Source organism: Felis catus, chromosome B1 (assembly GCF_018350175.1).
Source record: "Felis catus isolate Fca126 chromosome B1, F.catus_Fca126_mat1.0, whole genome shotgun sequence".
Lineage (NCBI taxonomy): Eukaryota > Metazoa > Chordata > Mammalia > Carnivora > Felidae > Felis > Felis catus.
The window spans coordinates 172,634,694-172,660,559 of NC_058371.1; the positions used below are offsets into that span (position 1 = coordinate 172,634,694).

Sequence of the window (25,866 nt, forward strand, 5' to 3'; positions counted from 1 at the left end):
CGGGAGGCATCACAATCCCAGACTTTAGCCTCTACTACAAAGCTGTCATCATCAAGACAGAATGGTATTGGCACAAAAACAGACACATAGACCAATGGAATAGAATAGAAACCCCAGAACTAGGCCCACAAACGTATGGCCAACTCATCTTTGACAAAGCAGGAAAGAATATCCAATGGAAAAAAGACAGTCTCTTTAACAAATGGTGCTGGGAGAACTGGACAGCAACATGCAGAAGAACGAAACTAGACCGCTTTCTTACACCATTCACAAAAATAAACTCAAAATGGATAAAGGACCTGAATGTGAGACAGGAAACCATCAAACCCTAGAGGAGAAAGCAGGAAAAAACCTCTCTGACTTCAGCCGCAGCAATTTCTTACTTGACACATCCCCACAGGCAAGGGAATTAAAAGCAAAAAGGAACTATTGGGACCTCATGAAGATAGAAAGCGTCTGCACTGCAAAGGAACCAATCAACAAAACTAAAAGGCAACCAACAGAATGGGAAAAGATATTTGCAAATGACATATCAGACAAAGGGCTAGTATCCAAAATCTATAAAGAGCTCGCCAAACTCCATACCCAAAAAACAAATAACCCAGTGAAGAAATGGGCAGAAAATATGAATAAACACTTCTCTAAAGAAGACATCCAGATGGCCAACAGGCACATGAAAAGATGCTCAACGTCACTCCTCATCAGGGAAATACAAATCAAAACCACACTCAGATACCACCTCACGCCAGTCAGTGGCCAAAATGAACAAATCAGGAGACTATAGATGCTGGTGAGGATGTGCAGAAACAGGAAGCCTCTTGCACTGTTGGTGGGAATGCAAACTGGTGCAGCCACTCTGGAAAATGGTGTGGAGGTTCCTCAAAAAATTAAAAATAGATCTACCCTATGACTCAGCAATAGAACTGCTAGGAATTTACCCAAGAGATACAGGATATCCTTGGGTATGGATATGCTGATGCATAGGGGCACTTGTACCCCAATGTTTATAGCAGCACTTTCAACAATAGCCAAATTATGGAAAGAGCCCAAATGTCCATCAACTGATGAATGGATAAAGAAATTGTGGTTTATATACACAATGGAATACTACATGGCAATGAGAAAGAATGAAATATGGCCTTTTGTAGCAATGTGGATTGAACTGGAGAGTGTTATGTTAAGTGAAATAAGTCATACAGAGAAAGACAGATACCATATGTTTTCACTCTTATGTGGATCGTGAGCAACTTAACAGAAGACCATGGGGAGGGGAAGGGGGGAAAAAAGTTAGAGAGGGAGGGAGGCAAAACATAAGAGACTCTTAAAAACTGAGAACAAACTGAGGGTTGATGGGGGGTGGGAAGGAAGGGAGGGTGGGTGATGGGCATTGAGGAGGGCACCTGTTGGGATGAGCACTGGGTGTTGTATGGAAACCAATTTGACAGTAAATTTCATATTAAAAAAATAAATAAAAATAAATAAAAAATTAAAAAAAGAATCTAATTGGATAAAAATGATCAAACATGTATAAAGGTGTGTAAAATTATCAAATTAGATTTATACCTGGAATACAAGATGAGTTAGCATTAACAAACCTAATAATGTAACTCAGTGTATTAACAGATTAAAGAAGAAAGAGCACACAATCATCTCAAAGTTCTTGAATGAGCATTGAATTATATTCAACAGCCCTTGTAATGAAAAACCATTAGCAAACTAGGAATAGAAGAGAGCTTCCTTAAACTGATCTCCAAAAATGATTATATGAAATATTATTCTCAGTGATGAAATGTAAGTATTCTTTAAGATCAAGAACAAGCAAAGATGCCCTCTCTCAACATGTCTATTCTTCATGGTACTAGGGGTCCTGGTAGTGCAATAAGTAAAAGAAATAAAAGTTATGAGGATTGGAAATCAATAAATAAGATTGTTTTTATTTGTAGTTGGTAAGCATATCTGCATAGAAAGTCCAAAAGATTTATACAAAATAAAAGTTAATAAGGAAGTTTATAAGTCGCAAAAAATAAAATTGATGTTCAAAAGTCAATTGTATTTCCATATGCCACTAACAAACCTAAAACACACCCTTAAACGATACTGTTGGCCCTAACAACAAAAAGTAAGGAACCCAGGAGGAAATCTAACAAAAGGTATATGGGGTATAATGTAGAGAGATCATTGAAAGATATCAAAGAAAGCCCAGATAAATGGAGAAAGGAAGGAAGAAAAAAGCGACAGGAGGAACTCAATATCTTATCTCTCTTTTCCAATGGATTTCAGGGTTCAAGTCAGAATCACAGCTAGGTTCTGATCTTAACAAGCTGATTCTAAAATTTATTGTAAAGAGCAAAGGGCCAAGAATAGCTAAGACACTTTTAAAAGAAATGAACAAGGTGAGTGGACTTTTCCTATCAGATATAAAAGCTTTTTTATGAAGCAGAAGTAATTAAGTCAGTGTAATTTGCCAAGACAGAAAAATGGATTAATGGAACAAAATTGAGATCCCAGAAACACACTCACATATCCACGGGTACTTGATATATGTCAGAGGTGTCTTTATGGGTAGGGAGGAAAAGATAGTCTACCCAATAAATGCTAATGCAATTGATTATCACATGTGGAAAAAATTAACGTGGCTTCCTACTTCACACTGTACCCAATTCCAGATAGATTAAGAACAAAAATGTAAAGGCAAAACTTTAAAACTTTTAGAAGTTCATTTTAACTTTAAGGGAAAAAGATTTCTTAAGGCACAAAGCACAAATTGTAAAGAAACGATTGATAGATTTGCTGCATTCAAATTTAGAGCTTCTTTTATCTAAAAGATCATAAAGAAAATGAATTGATAAGGCATAATCTGTGAGAAGTTACCTTGATAAAATATTTAAAGACCTTCTTAAAATTTTAAATAGAAATTAAAGAACTCCCAAACAGTAATAAGAAAAAGAAAAACAACCTAACAGAAAAATATGTCAAAATAGAAAAAACAAGAAAATACACTTTGAAACATAGTGAGATTCTAGTTAATACTCACTGAATTGGCAAAACTTGAAAGGCCTTGGCCAATATGTATTGTCAATAGGAACCTTTATACATCACACAAAAGATTATAAATTGGTACAATCACTTCATATAACAATTTGGCATTTTCTAGGAAAATCAAAGATACACATACTGAAAACCCAGCAATTTTACTCAGTATGTATACTAGAGAAACTTCTGTATTTTTATACTGGCAGATATGTTCATCAACATTCATAATAGCATTATTCAAACATAAAATTTACTGAGATAAGACTTACATATAATAAAATGCTCTAATTGTAAGTGTATAGTTCGAGGTTTCACAAATGTTCACACCAATGTAACTACCACCACAATCAAGATATAACACTTTCTAAAACCCCACAAAGGTCCCTCTTTCTCCTCTGCAGAAAAACCCTTCTGCCACTGTCAATATATTTTTCAATTTCCTAAGATTTCATTTAAATAGAATAATAAACTATGTAATCATTTGTATCAGGCTTCTTTCCCTTGGCATAATGTATTTGAGTTTCATCGTGTACATGTTGTTGTTTGGATCAGTATTTTCTTGCTTTTTGTTGCTGAATAGTATAGTCCATTATAAAGGTATGCCAGGAATTGCTTATATATTCACTAGTTGTTGGGCTTTTGGATTGTTTCCAGTTCATGGCTATTACAAATAAAAAAGCTGCCATGAAAATTCATGTATAGGTATTTTTATTTCTCTTGTGTAAATTTCTAGGAGTAGAATTATTGGGTCATATACGAAGTATATATTTAACATATAAAAGATGGAAATCTGTTTTCCAAAGTGGTTGCACTATTTTATGTTCCCACTGGCAATGTATGAGGGCTATAGTTCATAGCAGCATTATTCATAACAGTAAAAATAGAAAGAACCCAAACGTTTACTGTCAGAAGAATAAACAACTTGTGGTATATCCATTCAAAACAATACTACAGACAATTAAATTAACTATAGCTATATGCAGCGACATGACTAAAACATATTAAACAAAAAAGGTAAGTCATAGATGAATACATATAGTATATTCCATATATATATGTGTGTACACACACACACACACACACACACAAACACATTTCCAAAATATGTTAAATGAAACACTGTTATTTAGGAATATGTACATCTTGGAAAGACTCTAAGATAAAGCAAAGGAGTGATAAACACAAAATTCATGATTGTGGTTAACCTCTTGGAAAGGAATATGTAGGGATGAGAAGGGATAGGGTGCTTCAAAGATATTGGTAATATTAATATCCTTAATCTGCATGATAGATACATGGGTGTTTGTTTATTTTTATCATTCTTCAACTGACACGACACATTTTACATATGCTTATATATGATAAAGCTTTATCATAAAAATTAAAAAAGAAAATAAAGGTAGTTGATGTTTTTATAGCCTTACTCTCTGGCTTTCTTAAAAAAAAAAGTTTGACTTGGGCATTTGTCCTATAGTATAATGTATTTTTTTTTAAGTTTATGTATTCATTTTGAGAGGGGGGAGACAGAGACAGAGAGAGCAAGCATGAGTGGGGTAGGGGCAGAGAGAGAGGGAGAGAGAATTCCAAGCAGACTCTGTGCTGACACAGCGCAGAGCCTGATTCAGGGCTTGGACCCATGAACTGTGAGATCACGACCTGAACTGAAGTCAAGAGCCAGAGGCTCAACCAACTGAGCCACCCAGGTGCCCCTGTAATGTTTTTTCCTAATTCTACTTAATATTCTATATACTTATGCTGAGAGATTGCAGTCATAGTACTGGAGTAATTCTGGAATGCATTTCTATCTCTGGGAGTGAGAATTTAGATGTCTGACTGCCAGCAATATTAACGGCAGTAGTTAAATTCATATATTCTTGTTTATGGAGATGAGAAAATAGGCCACCTGATAACAAAAATGATTGAGTACAATTTAATATTTCTTAAATTATACCAGGGAAGGATATATCCTCTATTTATTTCCTTTCCAATTGAATTATTTAAAACTAAGGTTTAAAAACCATCATAATTACCTCATAGTCATATATAAAGGATATAGCATTAATTCTAGAAAGCCTAGCTGGTCACTTATTGGATAAGATGATTGTAATATTGACAGAAAAAATTTCCCTATCTAGATTGTATCATAGGAACACAAATTCAAGAAATGGAAAATTTTGTAAGATGAAAAACGCCAGTAAGTAAAATGGAAACATGGCAAGAGATGTTTTTGTGTCTTTTAATAGTATAAAAAAACTATAGGTTATAGTGTTCCATCAGATTGTACATTTCTTTCTCCTTCCTGGGACATTATTATTGAAGAAAACAGTTTTAAAAATTAGTTACAATTCAGTCATAACATTGTTTATAAATATATTAACAAATATGTTAACAAAATTGTGGATTTGAGTAAAATATCATCTCCCCCCCCAAAAAAAACCCTTTATAGCAATGCAAGTATGAAATGTGTTTATAGCTAGAAATCACATGTGAATCATTATAGAAACAATTTCAAATGTAGAGGACTGAAAACAAGCCTCTAATTTTATTAAATAATAAAAATATAACCATCAGTAATGAGACACGTATGGAATTATTAAAATACAAATTCCACAAATAAAAAATTCTTTAATACCAATCGATAGCTTGGTTTTCTTTTAATATTGAGCCAAGATGTATGACTAGTAGTAATCACTGTAAGAATTGATGAATTCTTTCATCATACTCCACATTATTTGAAAAACTAAAACATTTATTTTGCCCTATGTGATTATATGAGAAATGGTAAAGAAAGTCACATAAAGGGACAATTGAGTTATTTTTTTCCTACTAGCAAATGACTGTCACACTAGGAATACCTGAGAGAGAGAGGTTACCTATTCCTTACATGATCATTACCGCTAAATAGGGATTTTCAGTTTCTATATAGTGAGTTTTAATTACTTATGCAAATTATTTCACAGATAATTCTACCTTAAATGAAAGTTGAATTTTTAATTTTCACTTTGGAATATAGGTTTGAATTTTAAATAATATACATCTGTACAAATTTCAAAAGTGTTTTCATATGTACTATACCACTTGATGCTACTATAACCTGATGAGGTTAGCAGGATCTAGAGGTCTTATCTCTATTTTGCTGATAACAAAACAAGACTTACAGAGATCAAGTAAATTGTCCAAGTATCTTGCCTAATGACAGATATAGCTCTAGAGTCCTTGTCTTATTTTGAATACAATGTTCTTTCTTTTATACCATCATTTCCATATCTAATGTTTGTCTTCAGGCAAAAATAAAAATTAGGATGTCACTCTGTTAAATGTCATCTTTGGAGGTTCAGATAGGTTGAATAATGGCTACCCAAAGATATCACGTGCTAATGCCTGGAACTTGTGTTACCTCATAAGGAAAAAAGGTCTCTACAGATATGGTTAACTTCAGGATCTTGAGATGGGGAGATTATCCTGTATTACCCAGGTGGGACCTAAACTCAATCACAATTGTCCAATATAACATGCTTATAAGAGAGGCAGAGGGAGATGACACAGACAGAAGAGTAGAAGACAGGACAGAGGAGAAAGCAATGTGACCAGAAACACGGAGATTGGAGTGATGTGGCCACAAGCTAAGAAATGCCAATGGCCACCAAAAATTGGAAGAGGGTGGCCAGAAACAGATTCTTCCTCAGAGCCTTCAAAGGGACAGTGGTCCTGCAGACACCCAGATTTCAGACCAATAAAATGGATGTTTGAACTTCTGGTTTCTAGAGTTGCAAGAGAATAATTTCTCTTGTTTTAAACTATCAAGGTTGTAGTAATTTGTTACAGCAGCCCTTAGAAACTAATACAGACTTACTGTTCAAGATTTTCATTCCCTGTTCAATTCTGTGCAATTGACTTAAACCTCTATTTGGGGACAGATGGATTTGGAGGAACCCAAGCTTTGTTCATTAAAACTTTCCCAGAAGAGAGACGGTTAAATGTTAAGGTTTCCAAGAATGTCTCAATTTCTCTTCCCTGAAAATTAATAGGGAATGTTGACAAATTTTTAAAGGAAATATTTAAATGAAATAGATGTTGTTAATTCATGTAAAAACATTCTTGTCACTGACAAGCTGAAATATACTGTGTCTGCCTGAGAAAAACCAGGCACTTGTTATGTATTTACTTGAATGACAAAAACTCAGGATTTCATAGTAAACACTTTTTTTTTTTCCTTTATAGGAAATATATTGGAGCTATCATGTCTGGAAGTGTGTTTACAACCTAATTTCAACTATTCGCTCCCCTCTTTAAATTTTTCTTTTGTGACTTTTCTGAAACCAATAAGAGAAACTCGGACTATTATGGGAATCTTTCTAAATCACTCCAACTTTCAAAACTTCACCAGAATTTGCCAAGGCATCACGAATGAATTTAAAATGTGCTCCTCATGTTTGGCTTGTGAGTCCACAAAACTCATGGATTTTATTTCTCAGGAACAAACATCAAAAGGTAAAAGTAAAGAGGAAGTGATAATAAAATTTGTCAAGGATAAACCACCTTATTCTGCTAAAAAAGTAATAAACCATTCCATTTTAAATCCAATGGTATTGGAACAATCAGCAGTGTGGCTCTTGATGAGTGGCTTGCAGGGCTTTGGGACATTACTCGTTCTTGGTTTACTTTACCAAACCAAAATATCTATTCTTAAAATACATCAAAATGCCACCATAATTTATGTAATTTGATGGTTAAAAGATTATTTAGCATGCTTTCTTCAAAGGTATCGAAGTTTTAAAAATTAAAAAAAAGTCTAAGTAAACCTATAGGTTCTCACAGTAGAATCGAACTTTGATTCCTTAAGGAGTCATTGAATCCTTGACACATTTGTACCTAGTCCTACCTAACATTTATCCACTGAATATGAATTGTCTTTTCACTTGTCTATCCAGTGAGCCTCCTGATGCTGAAGACTTTGTCTTTGTTCACTATATTTCTAGATCTTAGCAGAATGCCTAACACTAGATGCTTAATAAATATTTGTTTAAAGAATGAAAAAATAAAAGAATAACTGTATTATGTGTAATGTTTAACTGAATCTCACATCTATTTTGAGAATGAATATATATTATTTAATTAAATCAAATCAACTTGTATCATTGAGAAATTAAATAATTCACTTGTAGTCATAAAATACGCTAGTGGCCTCAGGCCCAAGCATCAGATTTATTATTTATGCCTATTCAGTGAGACTGCTGCCTGTATCTCTCCATATTGGCATTTTTTCTATTCTTTCAGAATGGGACTGCGATTTCTTGGTATTGACTTTAGATGAAGTATAAAAGAGGTATCTTTTTCTGGGTTCTTATTCAAGTAGTGCTGCAACTATTGCAGGATTCTAGGTCAAATTCACCAGAAAGCAAGTTGGGAAAATACCTTTATGGTGATAGAGAACTAAGAAGTGTTTTAAGGGTTGGTAACTCATAGATGCTACTTCTCTGCCTCCTTGAAATGTCAAACAGTGCATTGATAAATTATTCCAGTTGCTATGGTTGTGTAACATTTTACCTCAAAACTCAGTGGTTTAGAACAACAGCAATCAATTTATTATTTTTCTTTCTTTCTTTCCTTGCATTATTTCTTTTCTTTCCCTTTCTTTCTTCACCACCACCCCCCCCCCCCCGCCCCGCCCCATTCCTCTTCTTCTCCTCCTTCTCCTCCTCCTTCTTCTCCTTCTTCTCTGGCTGACCAGGGATTCAAAATGGGCATAACTAGGCATTTCTCGCTTGGAGCATTATAATCTGTCCCACAAATCATCAAGGAAATGTTTGTATTTTCCTTGAGATGCCCCAATTCTATTTCAACCCAAATGTCACCTGGTTTTCACAGTCTTAAAATATGTAAGCACTTTAATCATTATTTTTAGTGCAGGGAGCTTCTCATTTCTACTTTGTAGAGGAAGTAAGGGATTTAGTTTTGAGTAGTGTGTGCTTTCTTACTACGTATTACTATGTTGCAAATAACATTTTCCTAATCTCTTCCTAGTTCTTACCATGAAAGGATCAACGGAAGTGAAGGCAAATGACTTTCATTCACCTTGTCGACATTTTAACGTCACTGTAGCTCCTATAGTTGACCACTTGGAAGAACATAACATTACATGTAATCTTAAAACCCGCACCAGAACGTCAGCAACTGTGGAAGAAGATCCAAAGGAGGAAAAGTCTATGAACCATACTTGTAGGATTATGGAATACCTGAATAATTGTACACACATTTCTCTGCACCTAGAAAAGGATGTCAAAAGTATGTATTTAAGGAAGTTAGAGGGAAAGAGAATTGGACACAAACTTAAATAAAGGCTAACACATTAACTTCACTAAAAGTTAAATAGTTGAATTTTGTTGATGAAATAGTATGACTGGAAAGAATGTTAGCCCTTTCATCTGTTTATTTTTTGCTTTTCATGGGGTCTAGCAGTACCCAGAGGCTGAGGAGGCATCTGTGGGTTGTGATTTGAGGGGCACTAGAAAGACCTCAGAGTAACTTTGGACATGCCTATTAGCTGTGCTTGATGTAACACCACCACACCTAGGTATTAAAGGGTGAAATTTATTTTTAAAGGTAAACATTCATGTACATTGTGATGGGCTGTGAAAACTTTATTTTGAATTGACTTAACATGTTTTCTCCTAAAGTTGAGACTGAGGACTGGATAAAATTGGATTTTTCATGCGAAGCATGGAGATAAGCAGGGTGAAGGTTAGGTCCTCTGGGTCACTGGATGGCTCTGGGGGAAAGGTAGGAGTCCAAAAGATAAAACTTACACATATCTTACTTCCCTTTTAAGCTTATTAGCTTCCTAGGTACCCTATTCTGAATTGCCAGAATTGATCCTTTCTGCTAAGCAGTGTGCCCCACTTCACTCATAAAAATCTACTTTTGAGAACATTTTATGATATAACCATTTAATAAGTGCCTTCTGTATGCCAAGCAATGTGCTAACATTAGGGACACAAAAATAGATGAATGTAAAGTGGTCAAGCAAGTAAATTCAGTGTGACAGGCGCTATGGTAGAGTAAGCTGCTGTGCTTTTTGATATTTCAGATATATGGAAGCCTTTCATATTGCCTTAGAATGCTTTAAAAGCTTTAATTTTTCAGATATAATTATTTAGAAAATATTATATATATCTTAAAGCAAACACAACTATATAATACATATGCATTTTTAAAGTACAATATGAGGCTTCAAAGGAATTTCTCTTGTGAGTTAGTCTGCAGGGCCCTACAGCCTCTGCAGTTAGTGGGTATTTCAAGATGTGTGTATAGGGTAAGAGAGAAGATCTGAACAGAGGGGTCAGTTCCCTTGGGTTCAGGAGTGAGATTGGAAGGTAGGCTTTGGAAGGACTGCATAACAATGATGAAATCTGAAAGATAAAGAGGTTTGCATTATAAATATTAAAAACTTGTTTCAATGTATCCATCTAATTGCTTTTTATGTTTTCTAAAACATAAAGGAAAAATAAGCACTTCCATAAGTATGATTTTAAGACAATTTTTTGTGTTAATGAAAAAAATTGATAAATGCTAGTCAAAGTGAAATCATAGTTGACAACTTTTTTGTGTCCATAACTCAGCAAGATAACAGTGGTATACAAGTATGTAGTATTGTATTCTGGAAAAAGTATATCCGTTTGTCACATGTAGAAGATTTAAAATGCATTCATATTTTACTCTGCTGTGCAGAGACTAATTTGATCTCCCTTAAAAGCCCTATCTACCAGGGGGTGAAACTAAATTTAGTCCAATCTGGTAAATTTGTCTCTTCAGACTTTTTTCAGATTCCTCTCTGTTCCCCCTTGATCCTTTCCAAGATGACTGCAGGGATGGGGGGTAGGTGACAGCATGGGATGTGGGGAGACACATTCTTCTGCATTTGCACTGGGGCTTTGGTGGGTGTACAGGCAGGCTTGGCCCCAACTGTGGACATTCTGCTATTGTTATATAAAGTTGGTGAATGCGTGGTTCTTTTTTCATAGCTTGATTGGTGCCCAGTGACACCTTGGCCATTGGGCCCAACGTGGCTCTTGCTGGCACTGTAAGTCTTCCATTCTGGTCACCTGCATACTTTTACTTTGCTGAGCAAGGACTGCAAGTTTGCAGCTGAAGGGCTTGGGATGATTGGGGGGGGGGTGCAGTTGCTGAGGGCTGCTGTTCCAGTCAACTTTCATCTTTTCTCCATTCAGTCTCTTCTCTAAATAAATATTGGATGACAATATAATGTACATCTGCCCATGGGGGTGGCCCCTGTGAAAGGGGTACCCATATCATGAACCTGAACCCCACAAGGGCAAACATCCAAGGGTATAAACAAGTTATATATCCTGCTACCTTGAGTAAGTACTGTGTTTTGTGTGCAAAGAGGAGGGTCCACAGGGTGGCTTGGGAAGTCAGTAGACAGCTATGTCTTGGACATGATGAGGTCACCTTCTGCTATGTCACCGATTCCCAGGTCGGTTGGCCAGTGTCTTTATGGCAGCAAAGGAGATGGTGCTAAACTGTTGTTGGCTGGGGACTATCCTTCCCATGAGCCTCATTGTCATTTGAATGGACAAGCTTTTTTTCTGTAGGCTAGGGTAGCTATCTAATTAATATGTGCACCTGATCTGATCATTGCAGTGAAAGTCTGTGCAGAAAGGGGAGTCTGACTATTTATCTGCTTTGGCCTCTTCTTATATGCCTCATTCCAACCCTTTCTCTTTGTCTTTCTCTTTCTTATCCATCTTCCTTACGCTCACTGCATCTTGGTCAATTTGAGGACATAATTTTTGGCTGCTTGGCCCAGGGTCACACCTGTTAATGACAAATGGCCCTGATACTGGGACTCTGCTTTTTGTGGTTTTAGCCTAGTGATAGCAACTACCTGGCAACTACTGCCGGCATAACCTCTAAGTGAAATTGAACCTAGAATTTTGGAGCTAAATGAACCCATGGAAGCTCCCTGGTCAAATTTCTTCATTTAATACACCCACTTAATATGTCAAGGAAGAAGTCAGGAGAGCAAATGACCCTGTAACAGTGATGGTTAGATATTTAGCTTTTCAGTTAAGGCTAGAATATGTACTAGCATACAACCACACCGCCATATGGCCTCTCTCTGTTGTATCATTTTATTGTATTTTTATGGCATTTTTTTTCTTTGCAGATTTCACTTGTTCCATGAAGATCACTTGGTACGTTTTAGTTCTAGTCGTTTTTATATTTTTGCTCATCCTCACTATCCACAAAATACTTGAAAGCCACAGAAGAGTGTGGAAGTGGCAGAGTAAGTATCGAGGAGTAAATCTGTTTTCTGGCACAATTCATTTAGGGTCTCATCTATAGATTTACGTTCTTGAAAAAAAAATTTTTTTAAGGCTTATTTTTGAGAGAGAGAGACAGAGTTCTAGTGGGGGAGGGACAGAGAAAGAGGGAAACACAGAATCCGAAGCAGGCTCCAGGCCCTGAGCTGGCAGCACAGAGCCCGACGTGGGGCTCGAACTCATGAACCGCGAGATCATGACCTGAGCTGAAGTCAGACTCCTAACTGACTGAGCCACGCAGGTGCCCCTAGATGTACATTCCTTTTAAAGTTCAGTTTGCCATTTATTGAGCACCCACTGCGTGTCAGTGGCAGTTCTAGGTTACCCAAGGAAAAGAAGCATAAGTGAGACACAGTGTCAGCATTCAAGAAGCTTCACGTATCTTTCTCTACTCAGACAAGAGAATAGAGGGGAGGTGAAGCTAGGCAGGAGTTGAAAAGGGCTGGAGGTGGAGCAGAGGCTCAGTGGAAGTGAATGCAGAAGAGAGGTAGAAGGGTAGGGAGTGAGGATAAAGAATTTCAGAGTTGGAGATCTTGAGCAGAGTGGCTCTAGGTGATGAGTGTGTGAGTCATTCTTTCATAAGTAGAAGGGTGCCAGTAGATTTTTGGCTGGGCAAAGCTAAAATGTGTGATTGGAAATCAGGCAATAGGGATGATATTAAAAATATTTAATTTGGGGTGCCTGGGTGGCTCATTCAGTTAAGTAGCTGATTCTTGGTTTTGGCTCAGGTCATGATGTCATGGTTGTGAGTTCAAGCCCCACATCAGGCCCTGTGCTGGGTGTGGAGCTTGCTTGGGATTCTCTCCCCTCACCCAGGGCCCCTCCCCTACCCACTTACACACACTCTCTCTCTCTCTCTGTCTCTCAAAAAAAAAAAATTAGTATGACTCAGGCATCCATCTATCAGGATGGACATTGACTGTAAACTGCTCAGGTAGCCCTAATGGTGTGAACTCACACATATATCAACCCTTCGGGTGTGTACCCATGCGTATACTGGCTCTTCTACTGTGTACCTGTGCATACACTGACACTTCCGGGGTATGTCCATGCCTTTACTGGCTGAATATCACGCCTGAGCGATAGTTTACAATATGAGTAGATGGTCACTTAAAGATAGTCTAAACTGTATCCTTATGAGAAGAGGCTTTGGAGATAGGTAGACAGAATAGAATGTTAGTACTATCACTCATCAGTTATGTGACTTTGAGCAAGGTATTTACTAGATCTAAATGTCCCCTTTTTCCCCTCTGTAAAACAAGAATAATCACCATTACCCCACAGGTAAGGATTGCGTTAAAGAGGTTCTAGAAGAAGTTTATCACAGTGTCTAGTGCATAGTAGTTCTCAATAAGGGAGAGTAGTATTGGGATGGTTGGAGTATTTCCTAAGACTCTTTTTTTTAATTCTTTTAAAGTCTATTTATATATTTTGAGGGAGAGAGAGCGAGAGAGAGGGAGGGAGGGAGAGAATGAGTGGAGGAAGGGAAGAGAGAGAGAGAGAGAAAGAATCCCAGGCAGGCTTCACGTTGTCAGTGCGGAGCCCAACACTTGAACTCACAAACCGTGAGATAATGATCTGAGCCGAAACCAACAGTCAGCTGCTTAACCAAACGAGCCACCCAGGCGCCCAACACTCTTAAATTCTTTGCCAGGCAAGGCTGTGCTGGGCATCTCAGTAGGCAGAACAAATGGTTGCCCCTAGGTTGGGGTGAAGGTACCGTTAACGCTTTAGGCTATGTATTTGTTGCAGGTATTTCTGAAAGCAGTTTCATATCAAGTCTTACCATTGATACTATAGTATATAAGGCTAATATATAATAATATCATCAACATTGTGTATTTGTAGAATAACCATTTTCAGAGCATTTTCACAAGCTTTTTTTTTTACTAGCTTCTCAAAGTATGTAAACAGGGTATGTACTATTATTTTCATTTATAGATGAAGAAAACCCTGAGCCTCAGAGAGATTCAATGGTTTCTCCAAAGTTATACAGCTAATAAAATATCAGAATTAATACCTAGGGTTTTCCTAGTTGTTATTGTGGGTTTTTTTTTCTTTTTTGAGAGAGAGAGTGCATGCACACATGTGGGAGAGGGGCAGAGGGAAAAGGAGAAAAAGAATCTTAAGCAGGCTTCCATGCCCAGCGTGGAACCTGATGTGGGGCTTGATCTCACGATTGTGAGATCACGACCTGGGCAAAATTGAGGGTCAGAAGCTTAACCAACTGAGCCAACCAGGCGCCCCAGAGGTCTTTCTGGTTTTAAAAATATTATTTAAAATTTTTTTTTCAACGTTTATTTATTTTTGGGACAGAGAGAGACAGAGCATGAACAGGGGAGGGGCAGAGAGAGAGGGAGACACAGAATCGGAAACAGGCTCCAGGCTCCGAGCCATCAGCCCAGAGCCCGACGCGGTGCTCGAACTCACGGAACGCAAGATCGTGACCTGGCTGAAGTCGGACGCTTAACCGACTGCGCCACCCAGGCGCCCCTAAAAATATTATTTTAAATGAACATGTTATTTGCAAATAGTGCATGGTTTTGAGTTTCTTGATCTGCTTTTCCATATAATTGCATATCGGGAAAGAGAGATAGTAGTAGCTAGATAGAGAAAATGTCTAGAAAGAAACCAATAGTGGGGAGTGAAAATCTTATGAACATCTACACAAATGACAGGCTTAGTGACTTTTGAAGGCTTGTCTTACAAATCCAAGCATGTAAAGTAATGAAAAAATATCACACCATTTAGGGCATTAAATATGCATTAAAGGGGCACCTGGGTGGCTCAGTCCAACGTCTGGCTCTGGATTTCGGCGCAGGTCATAATCTCATGGTTCCTGAGTTCAAGCCCCACGTCGGGCTCTGCACTGATGACATGGGGCCTGTTCGGGATTCTCTCTGTTTCCTTCTCTCTCTGTGCTCTCTCTCTCTCTATCAAAATAAATAGACATTAAAAAGTCAATATGCATTAAATATTCTGTACATATCTATGTATATATAATAATATAAGGAATAATAACATCCTATACACGACAGCTGGTGCTTTTCCTTAGAGGAGACGGCATGATGGCATTTATGGTAGTGGAGAAACTGCTTGCTTTAGAAAGAACCTGTATTTGCTCATGGAAAAGAACTTAATAAGGAAATCTCTTAATGTCTGTGGCTCCCGACCCTGTTGTGAATGGCCCATTTTCCTTGGTAATCCTTTGAGTCAACATGGGGAATATATATTAAGAATGTGGTTGTTTATCACTTAAATATTTAATTTCTGTTCTTGGAATAGGTCATAAATACGAACGTACATTTGTTCTCTTAAAAGGAAAGGATTCTGAGAAACTGCGAACACTGAACGTGCGGGTCATTTCAGGTGAGTTCTGTGATGTGCAGACAGAGCATGGCTTTGAAAATCCCAGTGCTTCACCATTCCACTGTAGACCCAAGATCGAATGATCTGAGCTCATTTAGATTGGCCTTGTATCTGGAAACAAGGAGCTGTGGGCAAATGAAATCTAGTTTAATATGTCTTACTATCAGGGGACACTCATGATCAAAACTAGCTCCTTAAATAATGGAAAGTTTGCCTAATTGGCAAGAAGAAATTCATGTGAGTAGGCAGAGGAGAGAAAGCAATAAGGAATCAGCTTCAGATTTATTTTTAAATGAGACAAGATACTATTATTCCTCAGAACTGCAAGGAGTAATTGCAGAGTGGGCATGGCTTTTGCTAGGGCTTTCACTTAGCAAAGGGTGTCATTGTGTAAAGAGAACTTCTAATAGCCCCAATTAAAAAGTCCCCTGTCCTCTCCCGAGAAACAGAAATGGAATAAGGGAACCCTAATTAGAGCGGCTAAGGGAGCTGTTAGCACAGACGCTGTGGTTCGATCTCCTAATTGTGAAGCCTCCTTCTGAATTCAAGCTGTCAAGTCATATTAAAAAGAAAGAGAGGGAGAATGTGAGATGAGCAAAGTCCTCTCCTTCATCAGGGAGACGTCCTGTCCTCGACTCTTGGAAAACCACAGAATCATGAGTGATATTTCTACAGCTCCTGGTGTATTAGCCAGCGAGCCGGCTGCCTCCTACTTTGTGAGAAGCCAGATAAGGGGAAGCTTCAAGTCTGGTGTATAAACGGTTTTCAAAAATGAAAGGAAACTGAACAAAGCCTCAGGCCCCCGCTGCAACTGCATCGCAGCCACATGCAGATCTGTGCCCAGCATTTCCTGGGAACTGTGCTCCCGAGACTTTTCTTATCTACTTAGATTAGCATGTACTTGGACCCCTAGCTTGAGGGAAACTTGGAATGAATGCACCCAAAGAACTCAATTAAAAAAAAAATGCAGACTTTCTCTTCTCGGTGTGAGCAGTAAAATACTAACCTATGGCTAATAATAAGCAGTTAGCTTAGTGATCATTTGATACTAACCAAATGTGGGTCAGCGTGGTTTGTGTGGTCAGTGACAATTTTGTTGGATTAATGAAATTAAAATCATAAGGTTGTTTCAGATGCCAAAATTCATTTTTATAGGGAGGAAATGGCATTTCCCCTGTTCTTCCTCTTAGGCGGTTCCCAGGCCTGACATTCATATACCAGGAATGTTTTAACCCAGTCCTGCAGAGCTTGTCAGGGGCCTTAGGAATCCTGGTTCCCACTCTTTTCAAGTCATAATTTTGAGCCGTGCAGTTTTGTCTGAGAAAAAGTCAATAGTCCCCCTGCCAACTCATATAATCAGGGGAATCACAAATTTAAAGTACTAGCTAACCACAAGACTAACCTCACAAGTTGTATTTATGAGCCTTTGATTTTCATTCGCCAGAGGAAACCGTCTCAGGCATCCGTTCCCTTTAATAGCTCTCATTAAAAATCCTCTAGCTTTATGACCAGGTATATAATATTAATGTTTAGAGCGAGCCAGCGGGTGAAGGCCTTTTTAAAAAAAAAAAAATCAAGAGTCCTTTTGAGGCTTAGCATCTTAAGGGCTGTTGGGGGGGGGGGAGGAGAAGCAGATTCTTTCTTGTTATTTATAATCCTTTAGCCTAAATGCAATTTTTCCTCTCCTATTATAAGTTGCTCTTTCTGAGAGAGAAATGGAAAGGAAATAATGTCTCCCTTGAGTGCCGTTTTTAAGGCCTCTCTTTGTAATGATGGATTATAGGCAGCAGTGAGAATGCAAGGAAAAAATGTGCCAGCATGGTTCTCTGGAGAAGCAGTAACATGAGTAAAAAAAAAAAAAAAAAAAACCAGATTATTCAAAGGGAGCAGTGACTACAGTCACATTTGGCAGAGCGGCTTGCTGTCGTGAATGCCTCTCCAGTTGTTCACGTAGTACAAAGTAAGCGTTGTTACACATGCACACACAGAGATAGATAGGCTCACACCCTCAAAAGGATGAGAGAGAAACAGAGAGAGTACCCAGCCCCTGGCATTGCACAGTGCCCGACCCGCTCGGGAGCAAACACTGGGAGAGTAAGCATATCTCATTGCTGTAGAAAGCGATGGCATGCAGAATCAAATCCTAAGTTTTTATGTGTCCCTAATATTTTCTTCCTGGCTTTGAGAAACGGGATGGCTCAGGTTGCCTGTCTTGACATCAGTCTACTTTCCATGTTATTCAGTGGATTGTTATCTCCACACAGGTGATGACTCTCTTATTCAGCTTCGGATCCTTGTCCCTGACATAATATCTGGCACGTAGTTTGTGCACAATAAAAGCTTATTAAATCACAGAAACCCTGAGGGGAAATGAGTATGAAGTAGAAAGAGCAGATGAGCAAGAAATGAATCTTGGGGTTTGGGAAAGGTGAAGACAAAGTGAGAGTGATCAGAGGGCACATAATTCTACTTCATTAAAGAACATATAACTCATTCTGCAGCATTGCTAAGGATATCAAGGAATAATGAAATACATTGACCTTCTTGAAGAAGAAATTTTGAGAACTATGCAAAAGCAACTTTGAAATGTGTCCCTAAAACAGCGTTTAAAGGGTTGATCACTGTCGGGAGACCAAAGTCAGGGGCAGGAGCAGTGGCCTAGGACCTGAATCACCAGAGGCAAACAATAGCAATCAACTTGGCTGGGTTGCCAGAAAGGAAACATATTGGAAAACCAGTAGGTAACCCCTAGAAACAACAGATGTGTTAGGCACTCAGAGGTTGCAAAATAGACAAGAGTTAAGGGAGGCCAGGCAGCCAAAAATACAGCCAAAGTCACAGTGGCAGTGGCCTGGTGAGCATGTCTCTGATCGGATCACTACCACTGAACACTCCCTCCGAGCTTCCAGAGCTACCCTTTGACCATTTCAGCTTTGTATCACTGTCCAGAATTCAAAGCCCCAAGGAGGGTTATCTGGTTGAATGAGCGCAAGCCACAGATTGGTACCCTGGAGCCAGGAGGCAGCAATATCTGCCCTCTGGCCTCCTGCGTCTTTGAGAGCACGCCTGAGATGTCCACATGTTGGATAGCCGATAACTAAATATCTATGACACCAGGTTTCTAGGACTAGAGCTTCTACTCACTCCTGCTGCATAGGCCAGTGAGGTGGTCTATGTCATCTCCCCCTCTGTGGCCATCGAAAATGGTGAAATCTTGGGGTACCTGGGTGGCTCAGTCAGTTGAGGGTCCAATCCGGCTCAGGTCATGATCTCATGGTTCGTGGGATTGAGCCCCGTGTCTGATGCTGAGCTGACAGTACAGAGCCTGCTTGGGATTCTCTCCCCCTGCCAAATAAATAAATAAACATTAAAAAAAAAAAAAAAAAGAATATGGAGGAATCTTTAAAACTTGAAATTCTTCACCTTCAAATATTCAACCCAAATCTACTGAATACCGACTAAGGGGCATGTGTTATGCTAAGCATTGATGGGACAGGGGCACAGACCAGCAGTCTCTGCTGTCACAGAGCTGACAGCACAGTTAAGGAAATTCTACCCCTTGGTGCCTTAGGAGAAGGGAAACCCGATTCAACTATAAACATTTATCAGGCAACTTTCACAGACATCATTATATTTCATTTCACAACAATGTTGCTCTTTTTCCTGATGAGAAAAACTGAAATTAAGAGAGTTTATGTAACTGACTTACAGGCAGTTCCTAGCAGAGTGAGGGTTCAAACTCAATTTTGTCCAGCGGGCTTTTTGGCTCACCACTTACTGACTATGGTGTACTGAGGAGTTGACTCCTGCTGGGTCAAGCCACAGATCACAACTCTCCTTGCGTTTTTATATTTAACACTGGAGACCGAGATGAAACATTTTCTCTACCCTGTATAAGGTTGTAGGAGCTTGTGTGTGACAGTGTGAGTCTCCCTCAAAGTAACATTTCAGCGTTAGTGATATGTTTTTTGCAGTTAATGTGAGTGGGTTCTTAGGGACCATGAAGGAAAGAAAATGGAATTTTACTGTGAAAGAGAATTACTAAATGCCAAAAGTAAGTGGATGACCCAGTAATTTGTATTACCCCCAAATAAAACGAATGGCAATGTAAAATCACAATTTGCAACATGTTTATGGCCAGCATAATAAAGACTCAGCAGCTTTCGATTTCCAGCAGAAAAGAAGATAAATTACACGTGCCAGATGTCCAACAACCAAGCAAAGTAACATGGAAATTTAATTTTTACTTGCTTAACTGTAGCATTTACGACTCCTAAACTATGGGTTTGGGTTCATAAAACAGTAAAGGTTGCAGCCATCTGGTGGGTTACAGAATAGATTAGAATGCAGAAGATGACTCTACATGCAGGAAGAATTTCTTAAGTGTGAGGAATCTATAGGCAGAATAGGATGATTTATCTATTCATCCATTGAATGCCTTTATGTGATAGCCTTTTGTGCTAGGCCTGGAAGAACTGAAGATAAAACACATGCAGATAAACATCTCCATCTTCGCACAAACTTTCCCTGCCTGAACTAGCCACTCCCTGCAGACCTCACCTCCTCCCACTGGCCCTTCCCATCTTGGCTCAGCTAATACTTCCCCAAGGAAGTCATATTGGACCTTGTAGACCAGGGCAATTCCCTATATCACACATCCTCGTAATGCCACAAATCTTGCTTTGTGGCAATGATCACTATTGTTATTTTATATATTTGTGTTATTGTTTGAGTGATGTGGCTCCCATGAGCCAGTTAGCTCCCTGAGGTCAGGGACTCGACCTGATAATATTCATCACAGCATCCCCAGCTTACAGCATAGTGCTTATGAGGACACACTGTAGGTACCCAATACATATTTGTTAAATAAATACAACTCTACATTGGCTATGTTGAAAGAATGGCTGCAGCTGTCTTACAAAGACCTTTCAAAACCTTTTTCCCCCTAAATTATAACTTTTAAACACTTCATCAGTTTCATTCCTTGGAGTGTGAACAAACTGGCAAGTGAGACAATGGCTCAGAGTACTGGCAGCTGTCTGTTCTCTTTAGTTGTTAATTCTAGGTAATTTTGCAGTCATGTATTTTCCCCGTCCTCATTTGATTTTCACACTGGCCAGATTTGGAACAGCTGAGTGGTTTTAGGATCACTGTTAACAATAACAGATGGAGATTTGAACACAGTAGAGAGTTGGCTCCTTGAATAATGGAAATCTATTTTAAGCTACCATAATTGGTTCTATTAGCCCTAAAAAGCAGCTAGCTATCTTGGGCTTGCGCAAAAGTGCCAATGTTTTTATGTGATGAAAAGGTCAGAAGGGTGCATAGCGGTGCTGAAGTTCTGCATTCCTAGGGCAATAAGAAGAAATAAGACTGGAAGGTTTTCTCAGAGCCAGATTAGAGAACTGAGTAAGAATCACCAAACCATCGGAGAACTTCCGCATCCATCTTGACTACAGTGATCTGTGAAGATTAACTTGCATTCCTTCATTTCTGGAGAAGCTCCTATAAGGAGAGCAAGTACTTTGTGGATAACAGTTTAGACATTATTGCCATTGTCTCCACGGAGTCATGGCCGAATCTCCCAAAGTACAAGGAGGGGAAGGAAGCCCCGAGGTCACCATTTCCAGGGTTAGCCATCCGTAGCCTATCCCTGCTGAGAAAATGTGGTCCTATTAAATTCCAAGCCCTCTCAAGTGGGCTTGTAAAAATATTCTGCTTTGCACTTGGTAGTGCTTTCTATTTTTCAAAGTACATCAGAATACATCGTTATTACCTCCTTTACCCTTACCTTGAGTTTCTTCCTTTTAGCGTCAAGGCAACCACACTGGCTTTGATGAAGTCACGAGGAAGTTCAGGTGTGAGTACCCACTGCCAGCTGAGGCTGCATGCCTGCTCCACCCACAAGGCAACCCAGGTGCCTCACGTTGGTGACTTTACCTGGTCCAGAGCCTTTCTTCAGGCCTGAAGGCTCAGCCTCCTGCAGTGGTGGCTCACCAAAAAAGATCCATTATGTAATCCAGCTCACAAAACAGGTTTATAAGAAGGCCAACGTATTGATTCACAATGAGTATTACAACCGAGAGAAAATAGGACCCAAACACTTCCGACAGCTAACACGTGTGCCCTCTCTCCTCAGACAAAACCATGCTGGGAGTCAAATCACGGCCAAGGCTTGCTTGGTAGGTCTTAAAGCAGATTCCTTTGCCAACACAGCTTGAAAGGCCTTCTTCCCCATTTTAGGGATAGCTTGATGGCTCAGCACTTTTAACATTTAATAGGCTTTGACCTGGGAATGATTGCTGAAGATAATGCTTCTGTTGTGGTTATGAGTTGATTTTATAGGCTAACTCTCAGAGGACAATCTTATTTTCCTTATCTCCAAGTTCCTAGGAGGCACCCCAGAATTGACTTCTTGTACAGCTCGTACCCATGCACTTTCATTAAGAAAAATAGGCACAGAGAAGTTAGATGACATTCTTTCAGTCATTCGACACATATTTTTACCTATTATGTGTCATACTGCAAGATTGGTTCTGGGGAATATAACTGCATTAAATACAGTCTTTGCACACAAGGAGACAGACAAATAAGCAATTACAACCAAATTGGATAAATTCACTATCGGGGAAATAGAGGTCACAGAATCATATATGGTACGGATACCTAGTCCTGTTTACTATTCCTCGTTTTGTTTTGGTTTTAGCTATTTTGTCTTTCCAATTTCATAACCAAGGATAGCTGAACCGGTAGCTTTGGAAATATGAATATAAAACATTGATGGGACAAATTCTCTAAGCAGCGAAGAGATCGTGGCTAGGATGAGGAAGTTTTAGAGGTACCTTCGCTGTGGGAGAAGTACCTTGTCTTTGACATGAAAATCATCAGGAACAAAGAGAAGAAAACACCTTGCAAGTTTCTGTTACTCAGTGGGAATCAAATATTACTTTGGAAGGATGAATTGAAGTTACAAACCAGATGTCATAGATGTAAAGCACTTCTGAAAAGTGATAGAAATCTAAAAAAAAAAAAAAGAAGAAGAAGAAGAAAAAGAAAAATATCAGAGACAATGTGGACATTGTCATGGCCAGTGTGATGAGGGTTTATTCAAGAACACAAGGCATGGAGTTTTATTTTTAATCAAAGTTTCTACCACTGGAAATCCATTTTGTTCACTAGATTCAGGAAGGCCAAAACCCATTCTGAGGTTCCTGAAAAAAGTCAAAGAAATGTTTGGTTCAGACCTTTGACAAATTCATGAATAGACTTCTGTGAAGTTTTAAGATATTCCTGACTGCTTCTGCTGCCTTAACTAGTGTTAGTGAATTAATTTTGTTTGAAAGAAACTCTATTTCCCAGTGTAGAACTAGAAAAATATCCCACCCATCTTAGCTATTCTGAAGAAGGCATCAAAATGACAAAAGGTAGACTTTTTGCCTTTTTATCAATTTCTCAGAAGTTTTCCTATTAGCATATAAGTTACATGTCCTTGGGTACTAGGAGAAACAGAATATAATGTACCACTAGAGAGTTATTTGCAACTAGCTATCATTTTGACAGATAATAGCATTCTGTAGTAAATTACGGTTACACCATATTATACAACATCAGCAAACCAAATGAATCAGCAAATGATGAATAGTTTGGCTTTCTAACCAAAAGAGCTCTGTTAATTTTCTTTGGTAATTAGTTAATTTCATGAATAGGTTCTTTTGATATTTTAACTTTAAAAAGAACTGTCTCCAAATCTCAACTTCTGAATAGTATCAGATGCTTTGTCAAAGATTGTCTAAGCAATTATCTGCATGGCAAGTTCATTCTGAAGTCTTAATGTGCATCAGAATTAATTTGGATGTCTGTAAAATTTCAGGCTCCTGGACCATTTTGAAGGGAGATTGTAATTCAGTAGATTTGGGACAGAGTTCTATTAACTGCATTTTATTTAAAAAAAAAAAAAGCTGTGGGCACAGCTTTTTTTTAAGTTTGTTTATTTATTTTGATGTGGGGCTCAAACTCATGACCTGACCTGAGCTGAAACCAAGAGTCAGATGCTCAACCAACTGAGCCACCCAGGTGCCCTTAGGACCTTCATTTTATTTTATTTTATTTTATTTTATTTTATTTATTTACATTTTATTTATTTTTGAGAGAGAGAGACACACACAGCACAAGTGGGGGATGGGCAGAGAGAGAGGGAGACACAAAATCTGAAGCAGGTTCCAAGTTGTCAGCACAGAGTCCGACGCGGGTCTCAAACTCACAAACCGTGAGATCATGACCTGAGCCGAAGCTGGACGTTCAACCAACTGAGCCACCGAGGTGTCCCTAGAACCTTCATTTTAAATCCAGGTTCTGGTGATTTTCAGGCCAAGGTTCTGTTGATCATGTTACTAATTTTCTCTTGTTGTGTGACAAATTACCACAAATTTAGTGGCTTAAAACAACACACCTTTATTATTTCATTTTCTGTGGGTCAGAAATGTGGGCACAGCTTTGCTGGATCTCAGGGTCTCAAGGCTAAAATCAAGATGAGAGCTGGCCTGTATTGTCATCTGGAGTCTCTACTTCTAAGCTCATTTAGGTTGTTGGCAGAAGTCATTTTTTGAGGTTTTTTTTGTTTTGTTTTGTTTTGTTTTGCTTTGCTTTGCTTTGCTTTGCAGTTGTTTACTAATGGCTCTGGCTTCTTACTGGCTGTTTACCAGAAGCTGCTTCAGGACCTAGAGGCCACCTGCAGTCTTCTGCTACCTGACCCTTTCCATAGTTCAGCATGGTGGTTTTCTTCTTTAAGCCTCACAAGAGATCCTCTCTGACCTCAGGGAAGGCCCCATCTCTTTTGCAAGTGCTTTTACTTCATTAGGTCAGCCTCACCCAGAATAGTCTCCCTTTTGAATAACTCAAAATCAACTGATTTGGAATGTTAAATACACCTGCAGAAATTTCATCTTTGCCATATAATGTAACCTACATCCCATTCATGGTCCCGCCCACACTCAAGGGAAGGGGATTAAATGGGGCATTACCCCAGGGGGTGGGAATCTCAGGGACTATCTTAGAGTTCTGCCTACCACACCCACCTCTGAGAAGCACATATTTAGAAAGACGAAAATCACAGATTCAGTGTGAGACAAATGGGGATGACAGAACTAGCCCCATAGATGTGGTTGTTCTTACTGATAATAAGGTAAAAATAAAGGATGCTAACAGGGTCAAGTGCAATGGCCCTTTCAGGAAGAGAGCAAGGAAATGAGAGTTTTGTGTCTGTCTAGGTAAAGACTGGTCTCATTTTCTCACCTTTGTCCTAACCAGTCAGGAAAGCCTTGCCACTTACCTTTCAGAAGGTTAAATACTCTATAAGAAGGAATTCTAGGGACACCTGGGTGGCTCAGTTGGTTGAACATTCAGCTCTTGATTTCAGGTATGAACCCAGGGTCATGGGATTGAGCCCCTCGTTGGGCTCTGCACTGAGTGTGGAGCCTGCTTAAGATTCTCTCTCTCCCTCTGGCCCTCTCCCCTGCTCACATGCCCTCTATCTCTCAAATTATATATATATATATATATATATATATATATATATATATATATATATATATTTTTTTTTTTTTTTAAGAGGAGGAATTCTAACTTTGGCAGTTATTTTAGCATTGCCACAGTAATGGAAGGGTCGTTAATATCTGTTGAAATGGCTTAAAAAAGGCATCTACTCCTGTCCCTTAAAGAGTAGTTACTACTTTTTAACGTCTCTAATAAAGATCAATAATTTTCTGGAAAAATTTACAAAACCTGATACCAGAAGAAATAGAAAATGTAAACAAAATAATTATCATAGAATAAATAGAAAATTTGTCAGTTATCCCTGCAAAAGTAACAGAAGGAGAAGTTCACAGGGGAATTTTTTACTGATCTCTAAAAAATAGATATTTCCAATGGTATTTAAACTGTTATTGACCATAGAAAAGAAGGATGCTTCCTAATTCTATTTTGAAATAAACATAGTAATATTTATTATTATTATCATTATTATTATTATTTTAAAATGTTTTTTATTTTTTATTTTTTTAGGTTTATTTCTTTTGAGAGAGAGGGAGAGAGCACACATGGGAGGGGCAGAGAGAGAATGAAA

The 25,866-nt window shown here is 38.5% G+C and overlaps 1 protein-coding gene across 6 annotated transcripts in view; it reads left to right on the forward strand.

The window, feature by feature from the left end:
• TMEM156 (transmembrane protein 156) overlaps positions 1-25,866 on the forward strand; it is a 52,689-nt gene that overhangs the window by 18,892 nt on the left and 7,931 nt on the right. For 2 of the 6 annotated variants that reach the window (XM_045056464.1, XM_003985466.5), the window contains exons 2-5: positions 7,255-7,524; positions 9,058-9,318; positions 12,221-12,340; positions 15,663-15,746. In XM_045056464.1, the coding sequence (XP_044912399.1) occupies positions 7,255-7,524; positions 9,058-9,318; positions 12,221-12,340; positions 15,663-15,746 (735 nt within the window). Of the gene's footprint in view, positions 1-7,254; positions 7,525-9,057; positions 9,319-12,220; positions 12,341-15,662; positions 15,747-21,885; positions 21,929-25,866 lie in introns of all 6 variants that reach the window. The other 4 variants (XM_045056465.1, XM_006931166.4, XM_045056461.1 and 1 more) reach the window with 3 other exon arrangements.